We start from the raw sequence: 12,307 nt of genomic DNA on the forward strand, positions 1-12,307 counted from the left end.
CCGAACTAATGAAATTTTTATAATAATGCCATCGTTCGCAATCATCCCCTCGATACTTTGTAATTAAAGTTTCTCATTGTTTATAAAATAATACAGCACCTAAATACTAATAAACAATTGCATTCTTCTAATGTAGGAGGGAGAGCTAAACAACGCCTATACGTGGTAAATACAGTATTTCGTATAAAACGAAGGAATATTTAAAATTACATCTTTGTATATAGTACTAGCGTCCCCCGTCTCGGCTTCGCCCGAGATATTAGCATGACGGATTCATGTTTATTAGAATTAATATCTTTTAAAGAAATTAAGTATTTTTAAAAGAAAGCTCAATTTCTTCATATTTGGAGATTTATTTCCCCTCCAGCGCAACACATACCAGGCGCTTCTTTGTTCCATATTAACCCTTAGAGGGTCGAGCTGGCCACTATAGTGGCCACCTAAAAATTTGGATACTTTGCCGGCCATTTTGGTGACATATATGCATAAATTTTAAGTAAATAAAATTTGCAATTTCAATGAAAAAAATCCCGGCCCTCTAAAGCTTAATAACGCGTTTTTTTAGACATGCTACATAGCCTATGTCCGTCCTAGGGTATCCAGGAATGACGTGTTAAAATTTTAGGAAGATCGGTTCAATAGGTCTTGACTTTTGCGCGAGCATAAAAATCGGCTCTCTCTTTATATAATAGTATAGATTTTCAAAATGAAACTCATTTAGGTAGCGTTGAATAAATATGAAACATACAGAGAATGAAAACAAGCTTCTAAAATCTAAATCGATGTGGTAATTTTATAGAGTAGTGTGTTTTCGTAGATTCGTAGCAAAATTGCTGTTTGCAAAATTCCAATTCTGCATAGCAGCTATAATGTCAATAGTGTTTATACACATATGTACATATATTATCAAACCTAGAATTCGATCGTTGAAATAAAGGGCTAGCTGAATCTCTGTATCCGATGGAAACACTCGTTGGCATTGCCGCAATTCCAATTGTATTGTCTTACCGGTGTGACGTCCTCCAATCGCGGTGAAATCCGCGATCGATTAAAGTTTGCCTTTGTTCGGAGGGCGAGCAATGGACGTCCGTTTCTCCGCCAACGTAAACAGTACCAATTGAAAGTGAAAACACACGGATAACATGGGAGCGCGGTGCCGCTGCAATTGAATCGCGGGCTAATTATGTTTTAAAGGCACTATTTCGCGGCTTTTCAGAACGGGCGGGTTGCCGCGGGTTTGCGCCCAGTCTAGCGCTGAACAGAACCGCAGATCCAGCGATGCAATTCGACTGCCACTGTTTGCGTAGCGAGCGCCGACCCGCCATCCAAGTAATTAGATGCAAGAACCTCCCTGAAAACATCATTTGCCTTGATAATTTCAGGCGGCCGAGTATTTATTCGCTCTTTGCGCTTTCCGTAGCTGCGACGAAAAGAAGCGAGTTCTTTGTGCGAACCACTGTGTATCGATTAATGGAGACGAGCGTGAATCAAATAATACTGGAGAACAGTGGATGCGTTGTTTTTAAATGGGACTGAATACGGCATTAATGAAGCATAAATAACGCAATAACAGGACCGCGCGTATTTATTCTGTACCTGCTGAAGGAAGCTTTTCGCTACTTCTACGGTTCGTATTTCATCTGTTGCAGATTCTTTTGACATTTCACTGCACAGGGGGTAGTCGAACTGTATATTGACTGTTTCATGTAAGTTAGAGCTCTGTATAATGAGTCAGCGAGATGTTAAAAAATAACTCTACGTTTTGGCTTATAACCAGTGGGGGATTTAAGGAAAAGTTTAAAAAAAAAATTAAAACCGACTTTAAAATAATAAAAATGCAGGAAAAAGTAAAAAATAATTGTTTCCCTTACTTCCCTCGTCACTTGCACCGTGTAAATCTAGCGCTGACTTAAAAATTTGGAAAGTCGTAGATTAAATAAGGGATTAAATTTTTTTTTATGTTTTAGTGCATTTTTATTTTTTTGAAGTAGGTTTTAATTTTGTAATTTATGGAAATAAGTACAAATTGTGTTTCTATAAAAATCTATTAGAACATGGAATTATGTTTCTTTAAATTAGTTTTAACGTTTAGAACATTTTAAAAAAAAATTTATATCGTTTAATTTGAATTCCTACCACTCGTAGCGTTACAATCTGTTTCGAGGCTTTACCGGTAACGTTGCAACGACACTAAAATGGTAATGCGGTTATAGGACTCTCCAAACCCGCGACAGAATAATCCATTCGATATCAGGTCTATCTTATACCGCAGGATCTATGCTACAGGATCCTATACCTCGTATCTGTCTATACCATCGTCGAGGATACCTAGTCTGTGATATTACCAATGGCAATATTACCAACATCTGAGAAACGAAAAAAGAATTTCTGTAATATTTGTCGATGGATATTAAAACCCTTTACCGACCGACAGCGGTTAATGGTACTCCATTAATAGGCTACCGGTCGGTAAAGGATGGAAATGTTTCTTATCAAGGAAGATAGAACAGTTCTCTACATTTCGTTGGGACGCTATAAAGCTTCCATTTACCATTTACGGAGCAGGAAAATTTCGCAAACTGATGAAACACTGAAATTTGAAAATATATATTTACAAGTCTTTTAATTCGTATAAAACATTTGCTCGAGACATAATCTTCCAAGTATATTTTACATACTATAACGATTAAAAATTATAACGCATCAGTTCTTTTTATCGATTCTCCTTGGTCTCATTTTCCTCCGCCAGTGTTTCTTCTGTTTTTCGTTTTTCCGCTTCTGTGCTGTCAGATAATTTCTTTTTCCGATTCAGGACTCTCTTGTGCTTCATGCCATGCAAATGTAAGTTCCACTGAAAGTTCCCGATGAGAATCCTTTCGCACACCTGTCAGCAATAAACAGGTACTTAAATAAATACTTGTCCGGCTCCGAAAACGCTGAAGATGGGGATAAAAGCAAGCGCAATGACAACGTACTTCGCAATAGTGGCTTTCCTCGTTACTGCTGTCACTAAGTTTCTTGTTTTCGATCAACTCGTTCATTGGCTGCTGCAAAGGTGGCAGCCCTCTAAACGCGGCATCTAATATCGCCACCGCTGGCTCGTACGTGTTAGTATTCCATTGATCCAAATCCGTGCAATCTAATGAATAAACCGGTGGAACCTGTAATCATTAATTATACGTAGCTTGAAATTCGGTTTTAGTTTAACGGAGTAAATAGAAAATTCTTCCAATCCTTTGTTCCATCATTTACCTTTGAAATTGAGAACTGGCTAGCCTTGCGAGATAATTGCTCTCTTTTTCTACAAAGTTAGAAAGATGTAAGCAGTGACTATCTATCTTAATTATTCATCATTGGAAGATTTACACATGGCATTGAAAAAAAATTTTAAAATTGTAACTTTTGAAATATAACTTGAGTTGTTCGGAAAATCATTTTTGTAAAGCAATTTTCAGTAAGAAAAAATCATTGTGGGTAAAGGATTGTATAGAATTTTTAATTGTTTATGATAGTTTAATTCGAGCTTCTCGTACTTGTCTATCACTGCGACGAAGTAGACGATTCATGACCCATCTCTCTTGCTTCTTCGCATACCTCTTTGTGACAAGTTTGAGGTCAGAAATTCCTTGCTTGAGTAACTCTTGTCCCTGCCAACAAACAATAACTTATTACCCTATTCCTATTATACACAGGATGTTCCAGTGTTGATGGTACAACCGAGGAGGGTGTGATTCCACCTGAAAAAATAAGTCGAAAGTACAGAATAATTTTTTTTCATTTCAGGCTCTGTTTTCGAGAAAATCGACTTCGAATATTCTGCGAGTACGTGTGCACTTAACGCGTCGTTTACAAATAGCATTAACATCATACGTAATGTTGATTCCTTATCAATATTATGTGCTATTATCTATCTCTGTCAGCTTAGAGTGGGTCTGTAGATGGAAATAAGACATAAAGCCTTAAAAAATGAGACGTCAAATGAAATTTCTTTTTCCATATTGACGACTTATTTTTTCACATAGAATCACCCTATCCTCGGTTGTACCATTAATACTGCGACAGCCTGTATACTGTACAATGTCTACCGCCATGGTTTATCGATTAATGCATTAAATTTAAAACAGACGAAGCTAAAACAAAAAAAGAACTACTCACGTCACTTACGCCCCTCTCGAAACCATTCAACTTTTATTTCCAACATTTCCCGATATCCCTAATATTTATGAATAATATATCCGCACGAATCAATTGAAACATTACACCATGAACTCTAATAAAAAAAACTGACTCGACAGAGGCACAGTAACATCATCCGAATACCACCTCGCACGAAACATTAACCGAAACTCGGATTATCGAAGCGTTACTGGCAAGGGATGCTCAGCAACTCGAAAAATTTTTTAAAAAATTGAAATTTTGCAGAAATGTAGCCCAAGTGATGCTAATAACGTAACCATTTTTTGTTTTAGCAATGAAAGAGTCCTAGGGGAGAAAACACCCCCCTTAAACAGATTGTGAGTTTCCATATTATGGCGAATATCTGCGAAACCGTAAAAGACATCGAAAAAATGTTTAATCCAAAGATGTATGGCTATCGATATCCTACAACAGGCTTGGGAATTAAGTGAACGCGGCGGCCGATTTTCAGAGGCAACGCCTCCTTTCTCCGACCGCGCGTCTTGGCCCCCGTGGCGCCCAGGTGCTTGGGGCGCCTCAGGCCCGTACCACGTGAAGCGCACGTGGCGCGTTGACAAGACAAAAACGCATTGAAAATCGTGCTCTCTGGGACGATGTGGAAACCTATCGATACAACGTCGCCCCAATGCGCCGCGCGCGGTTCATATGGTACGGGCCTGAGGCGCTCCACGCACTTAGACCGCCGCGGTGGCCAAGATTGTGAGGCGGAAGAAAGGAGACGTTGCGCGTCTGAAAATCGGCTGCCGCGTTCACTTAATTTCCCAAGCCTGTCCTACAATATGGTGACAAAGAATTTTACAAAACGTGAATAGGGCAGATGTACCGTTTGTGGCCATTGCACTGTTTTTGGCCACGTGCTTAATTATCTCATTTTTAAATTGCTCGCGGATCATTATTATGCGGAGAATTTCACATGATGAATATTTTGTTTAGTATACCGCCAGAAATATAAGGTTATACTTAATATTAAATATTATATTTTTTAAGAAGTGGCCAAAACTGGCACAATATCTTAAAGTGGCCACAAATGGTGCATCCACCCTAATGAAGTTTATCCTACAGATTAAAATTTCATAGTGACCTCATTATTCCTTCAACTTCCACCTTGCGAGGGTTCAAATGCCCCATTAAGGGGTTAGGCCACCTTGAACGGAGCAAAATTGCAGTCATTTTCGGCATTTTTTTAGGAAGATAATGAAATAAGCAGAAAATTTAATATGAAGCCTGTTATTGCGCAACTCTCGCCGGATAGAATCGTATTTTTTTCCCTACAAAATGACGGCGGTAGAGCCGTGATACGAGAGATCTTGAAGAGCGACGTTTTTTACGGTGTTCAATCTCACGGCTGTACCGTTTGACCTAGAACAAAAAACCAAAAAGTTTTATTTTCTGCATGCCTAAAGCTAGAGAAGTACGTAGGGAAATCGAGAAACATTAATCCGTCTCGAAATGGTGACCATGGGGAGAAAAAGTGCATATTTTTTTTATAAAATTGTCAAATGCAAAGAATATATTCAAGATATCGCAAAACCGCTACGTACTTCTCTAGATTTAGTCATGTAGAAAATAAAACTTTTTGGTTTTTTGTTCGAGGTCAAACGGTATAGCCGTGAGATTGAACACCGTGGAAAACGTCGCTCCTTAAAATCTTGCGTATCACGGCTCTATCGCCGCCATTTTGGGGGGGAAAAAAATGATTTTTCCAGGCGAGAGTTGTACAATAACAGGCTTCATCTTAAATTTTCTGTTAATTTCATTATCTTCCTAAAAAAAAATTCGAAAATGACTGCAATTTTGCTCCGTCCAAGGTGGCCTAACCCCTTAAAGCACGTTGATGAATTAACTTGTCCTGTTTGCGGATTCAGTTTAACCGAGAAGACACGTGGCTTAAAAAATGTGCGAGACTAATAAAAAGTCGAAGCAACCACGGAGAAAAAGAGCTATTCAACTATCAGAACTATTCGAACCGCAACGTCCAGCCCTTTAAAGCTCCCCGAGTCGACCACCACCCTTCTCCCGTGTAAAACGTCCCCCTCGCGGGGAGCAAGATCGGTTCCAGCGACGATAACCGCACGCAGCTGCGGCTGAACGTGACGACACGACGACGTTGCGCTTCGCCGCTTCTGCTTACCTTTTCCCGACGCCTCTCCTCCTCGGGCAGCACGAGGTAATCGTGGAACTCCTTGAAGCCGATGCTCTGGAAGATGCCTTTCGTGTAATCGGCTGACCTGGAATGCAAACAGTGGTCGAGTCACACTCCGAGGCGCTTGAATCGCTCAGACTTCTATTCCTTGATTTTAGGGGGAGGGTTTTCTCGAGTTTGTGAATTTTTTCAGAGCAACAAGATCTTAATTGCAATTCGCGTGCAGAGTGTTCGGTGGTGCATGGCACTGGTTGCAGCAACGCAGAAGACTGCTTCTGTTAACTGGATAGATGCTTCCCGGAATTTCATATTTATCATGGTTAGATACGCGCTCGCTTAATAGAGAGACATTTGTTACATTCTTAGAATTACCGCCACTCAATTTCACCCCCCTAACTGTAGGTGCTGCGGACCCTGGGCGCGCAGGAATTTCGAGCGGGTAGGAATGCAGACCAATTTCGAGGATGTAAAAATTAAAGAGCACAGCTGCAATTTCATCGATTGCATAACTGAGGGATGAACTGGTCTGGGGGAGCGACTGATGCTGTCATAAATGCAGCCAGGATATGCAACGCGCTGCTGTGCACGTGGACGCTGATTAAACGTCGAGAATTTCGATGCCATTATCTTCTAGGATGTGGCCATCATTCGGTAGGGTTGGGCTCAATTAGGTGGTCTTCGTTAACCCTTTGCACATCAACATATAGGCTCGTCGAGAATATTTCAGAGTTTCGTTTGAACGGAGCGCCATCGAAGCTCAAGGAAGGGTGAAACAGCAAAATGGAACTGCGGAATATTGAGGAGATAGAATACTACATATATATACAAGAATTGCAACACTTCCCTCCTCGCCATCCCGTTACCTTCCACCAGCAGCTCGTTCCCCCCTACCCTGCCTGCTCTCTCATTATGGCATATCCGTACGAGGCGTAATAAAGACGTGACTGTCTCAGGGTGACGCGGGATGGAACTGTCGAGGGGGTGGCTGGCAGACGTTCCATGTGCCGTCGTCTTCAAAGCCAGCCGCGGCGAAGAGCGTCGCGCGAGCACGTTTCCGTCCTCGGTTCTAGTTCTCGAGTGGCGATCGTATCTCCGCCACGAAAGGAGAACTGCATTTTGCAGGCTCACCATCTTATCACTGCCGGATAGTGATAGCGAGCGAGGCGAGGTCGAGGCGGCGAGCTTACGCGGCGGGAAAAGTCTGAGCTCGACGCGTACGGCGGCTCACTTGTTCGCACACGTGCCAACGCCAAATATGTACCTGTAACTGGAAATTGGATTCGCGCGCCCAGTGTGGTTGTGCACACGTCCACGGAAAGATAGCACTCGTATAGGACAGCTCCGTGGTCTCCGTAAAAAATTAACTTTTTCGTGTGAAAGGCTGAATTAAAAGTTAGATAACTATAGTTGAGTGGAACACAGAGTGGGATCAATTATATCTCTTGCTTGGTTGCAATTAGAGAATGGTAGGTGGGAAAGTTGGATGGTGTAAGCATACGTAATGTATTTTCGTGGGATTGAATCTTTTTCTTGATGCAATTGCATTTTGTTTTCTAAACGGAAGTATTGTTTTTGATATTTTATGAAAGCGATAGGGTTAGCTGCTCGAAGAATTAAGAATAATAATACTTGCTTAGGGGACTGCGTACATGGAACTTCTATAGTTGCATTATTAGCAAGAGTTTGTGATACCGAGGAAACTACGATCACAAGCACTCAGAGTATAATATCTAATACTTAATACCTTTGCTTTACGGGTCCACTCTACTTCGCCGGTCGAAGGAGGCCTATTTTCATGATTTTTTTTTTAAAAAACTAACGTACGGATTTTAATGTTTTCCTTGGTTAAATGTTTATTATTCCTTGCTGTATAGAATCGCATTTTTCACATTTCCAAAATATAGTTTTAAATGTGTGGATTTAAATCGCAATGTTTGTGCCCGGAAGAGACTTTTTTAAAAAGCCTCTTCAAAGATGCATCTGTAGCGTCATATATAATGCACATTGTTGATTAAACAAACCTGTTTTTTAAAGCTTATGATGTTAATAAACTTTGTGTCGCAGAACAAGTCTCAGCTGCAATTAATTTCTTTGCAATTAAATGAAAAAGAAATGCTTCATTTTCGACAAAAACGACTGCTTACTTAGTAACCCTCAACGTTAACTCGCGCAGTAAAACTGTCATAATCTTAGGCGATGTACCCACGACAAGCATCTAAAACTCGTTGGATTTCAAGAGAATCTTGTCTTTATACCATTTTGCCGATTTCTTTTACATCAGCGTACGATTATCTCGCTTGAAACACAGAATGCTGAACGCCAGAGAAACGAACGTGCCATTATCCAAACAGGCATGTTTCTCTATCAGTTCGAACGATAAAGGTCCCCTGTAACGCGTAAACGTTATAACCGTAACTCCACTTCGACTGTGATTACCCTGATTAGCCACAAATTACCCTAATTTTCCGCGGCCTGCACGTGTCGCGAGAGTAACTCCTAACCAATAACCCAGCTATCGGCCGGTCGTCTCTGGTAATTATCGAGAGAATCGTGATTAACAAGCGATAATCGTGGCGTCGGTCCTCCCGCGATACGATCAGTATTAATCAGAAATTCGCCGACATTACTGCAAGAATAATGATAACTCCGGTGTCAATGGCAGGTGTAGCGATAATGGCAGTGCCAATGGCGGTGGTAGTAATAGTAGCAGCGCCGGCAATTAAGATAGCGACGGTGACAGTAATCATAACCGCAAATACATAACTGCTCTGAAATATTTTTACAACCTGTTGCCAGGCAGCCACCAGAACGCGACTCGCACACCGCTGTGGCTTTTTCTTTTGGAGAAGCGCCCGGTTATCCCGGGCACGAGATAATCGGTCATTCTCGTGGATTATGGCTCCCTATAAAACGGAAGTTCGATGTATTCTATTACCAAGGAGCAATAACGATGGCGGTTCTCACTGTTGTATTATAATTGCCTTTAGAAACCTTCGACTGGTTTCCAGGGGATACTGTTTAACACTAGAACCGACGCACCGGTCCTTTTTGAACGTTTTTAATTTTTGCGTCGTCATAATTTTCTTATTTTTGCAACTAAACATATGTGCGTCTGTGACTTTTCTTTAAAGTAAGTAATCTTTTATGCTCGTCGCGACCTTGCATCTGATGTGATGTGGGAATTGACTGGATGGTGGGTGGAACACTGTTCTACAGTTCAAAGGTTATATGTTGCACTGTGTTGCAGAAATTTCTCTCTTGTAATCAGCGTTAGGTTCGCAATTAGTACTAACTTTCTATATAAATCCATAAACTGAAATTGAATATGCATCGGAATACAGTTTATACCACTTAATTAAGTAATGAATACTTCTTGCCACTGGCTGCCCCGTTCCACTCATTACACACATTATTGCACTTCTTTTCCCTTCTCCAATATGAATATTCTTAGTTTTCTAAATAGGAGAGATGAAGCTGCTATGACCCGACTCAGAATTGGCTACACAAACCTAACACATGAACACCTAATGGATAAATCACCCATGAATGTAATATTCCAATCACAGTTAAACTCCTATTACATAATTCTACGAAATTTCACAACTTCGGGAATACAGCTGATATACCAGTATAAATGGAATGCTAACTAAGACAGTGCACATGAAGAAGTTAATCGACTATCCGAGGGAAAAATCACTGTGCTCCAAAATCTAACTAACAAAGAAAGATCCCGAACCCGGAAATTCAGAAAATTCTGAAACTTTGTGAATATGTAGGGGATTTCCTCCTGATTACAACGCAATATTTGTTTATTGCCTAAATTCACTGTAAGAGGGTGGAATTTACCCCTGAATATCCGGTTATTTTCCAATTCTGTGTTATAACTCGTGAACTGTAAAATAATTTGTTTACCAAACGATAGATCTAATTAAAAGAAGTAACAAGTTTTGTCTTGAAACTTTTTTTCTATCCCTTACAGTTCCCGAGTTATAATACAAATATATATCGCTAATAACCTGTAGCAGTTGATGCGACAATAATAAGTAATAAAAAAAAAATATTCTAAGTTTTCATTCAAATTTATTGATTCGAATGATTTCTTAATTGCAGCACACTTTTCACACGTGTACATAGATCCATAGATCTAGTGGTCTTAGTGTAGATGCTGCAGTGGCTATTACAGACAAGAACAAGTCAATTAAGATCTGTAATAATTATATTTATTACACTCACTCTTAACCCAAACCACGAGTACCAAAGAAATGCTGAAAGTGGTTCTCGCCAATTACGTGTCACCCTGTGTATCACCAAGTAGCAGACATTATATTTCGAAGCACAACAAAAACTTGTTGCACGTGTTTCTTTACGCCGCGTGAAAGCGATAGGTAGGTACTTTGTAAAATTATAATTATTAACACGCGTCGTGCACGTGACAGGAGGAACTTGTAACTCGGATCTTTTCTGGTCCGGTGGAAATCACTGGCCGATCGATAGCGACAGATTTGCTCGACAAACGTTTCACAGTCCCCTGTGTAATGAAATTTTACACGCGTCGTTTCGCATGATCGGGTCCCGCACGCCATTCAGCTACTCTGTTACTTTTTAAGTAACACCGAAACCGGTGTCTTCCATTAAAACTATAACGACCCACAACTGACGACAGATCTTGTACTTCTCTGCTTTCCGCGGGGCTTAATCCGCGTATTCACCTGTGCATCTGTGCCCCGAATGTGCATTCGGCGCGCGTTCGGGGTTCAGTGAAATTTGCGGCGTCCATATTTCATGGTATTGCTCGGAGCCGAATGCACGCTTTGATGGACCGTCAGCAAGCGAATCGGCCCGAACGCGCGCCGAACAACCGAACGAGCAAAAAATCGGTGCGCGCCGAATGCACATTCGGGGCGAATGCACAGGTGGATACGCGGCTTTACTCGGCGCTGCGTAACAGACGGACTGGCTTCAGGGGTGAGTTGAATGCGCGGGAACAAAGAAAACGTCACGGGGCCGTTTTTGCTGTGTTATAAAATGTGTTCTGTGTGCCTGTTTTCTGTTTCGAAACATATTTAACCCTTTGCAGGCCAGTGGGAGATATTTCTGATCAAAGTTCAGCTGATTAAGCACAGGGTTTTGGAGTGGAATTATAGCTTGTCATTTAATGCTAATTACTACTTACTTCTTTCATTTACATATGGTTTAATGATAGGCAGCGTGTGATTCACTCTTCGGTGTCTCTGGGAAGCATAGTTGGGGTGCGAAGGGTTGACACTGTACATGAGGTTTTCACTTCTACAGGAGTTCACGATCTTATTTTATATTCACTTGCCTGTTCTATTTACAAGATGCACTTGCGAAGGTTTTCAAGAATGAATGAACAGTTGAGAGATTGAAGAATATTTGCAGAACAAGTAAGTATGGTAACTGAACTGTACTTTATATAAAATTAATTTCCAAAATTAAAATAGATACGTATGTATTTTTATTTTTCCTGTGTTTTTACACAGGATGATGTTTCAAGCATTTTGCTTATATTGCCTAACGAACATTAGTCTTTCATTTTTCCCTCCTGTCTGCTTGGGGTCCCAGCAGCAGCAGCGCACCGGGAGAAAGGGTGGTGGTCTCCCATCTTTCCCTAGTACACCGCCCCGTGATGCTTAACTTCGGCGATCTAACGAGAACCGGTGTTTTCCATCACGGCTACGGCCGCTGGTTAAAATAGATACTTTAAGCTCATTTGCCGATCTACCTTAATTCGATCCTATCCACTGAGCTCATTTTTATTCACGTTTACGTGTACCGCGTGTCCCGAAACTCTTCAATTTTTTTTCTGACAACACCCCGCGCGTACCATGCTAACGTTACCGTACATACACAATCGTGTGCACTACATTTTTTATTACTGTCGCCTCGATATTAATCGCGGCACACCTTGGGCACGGAACACGTTTACTCGAAAGCATTTCGAGAAGA

The 12,307-nt window shown here is 40.9% G+C and overlaps 1 protein-coding gene across 4 annotated transcripts in view; it reads right to left on the reverse strand.

Annotated features, from left to right (window-relative positions):
* Nucleotides 1-2,591: 2,591 nt before the first annotated feature.
* Nucleotides 2,592-12,307, reverse strand: part of LOC143370431 (tRNA dimethylallyltransferase) — a 116,731-nt gene continuing 107,015 nt past the window's right edge. For all 4 annotated transcript variants that reach the window (XM_076815551.1, XM_076815553.1, XM_076815549.1 and 1 more), the window contains 4 exons: nucleotides 6,329-6,425; nucleotides 3,534-3,647; nucleotides 2,976-3,161; nucleotides 2,592-2,884 (listed from right to left, as the gene is read on the reverse strand). In XM_076815551.1, the coding sequence (XP_076671666.1) occupies nucleotides 2,714-2,884; nucleotides 2,976-3,161; nucleotides 3,534-3,647; nucleotides 6,329-6,425 (568 nt within the window). In that variant the 3' untranslated portion in view covers nucleotides 2,592-2,713. The remainder of the gene's footprint in view (nucleotides 2,885-2,975; nucleotides 3,162-3,533; nucleotides 3,648-6,328; nucleotides 6,426-12,307) is intronic.

This window comes from Andrena cerasifolii, chromosome 6, assembly GCF_050908995.1.
Source record: "Andrena cerasifolii isolate SP2316 chromosome 6, iyAndCera1_principal, whole genome shotgun sequence".
Classification (NCBI taxonomy): domain Eukaryota; kingdom Metazoa; phylum Arthropoda; class Insecta; order Hymenoptera; family Andrenidae; genus Andrena; species Andrena cerasifolii.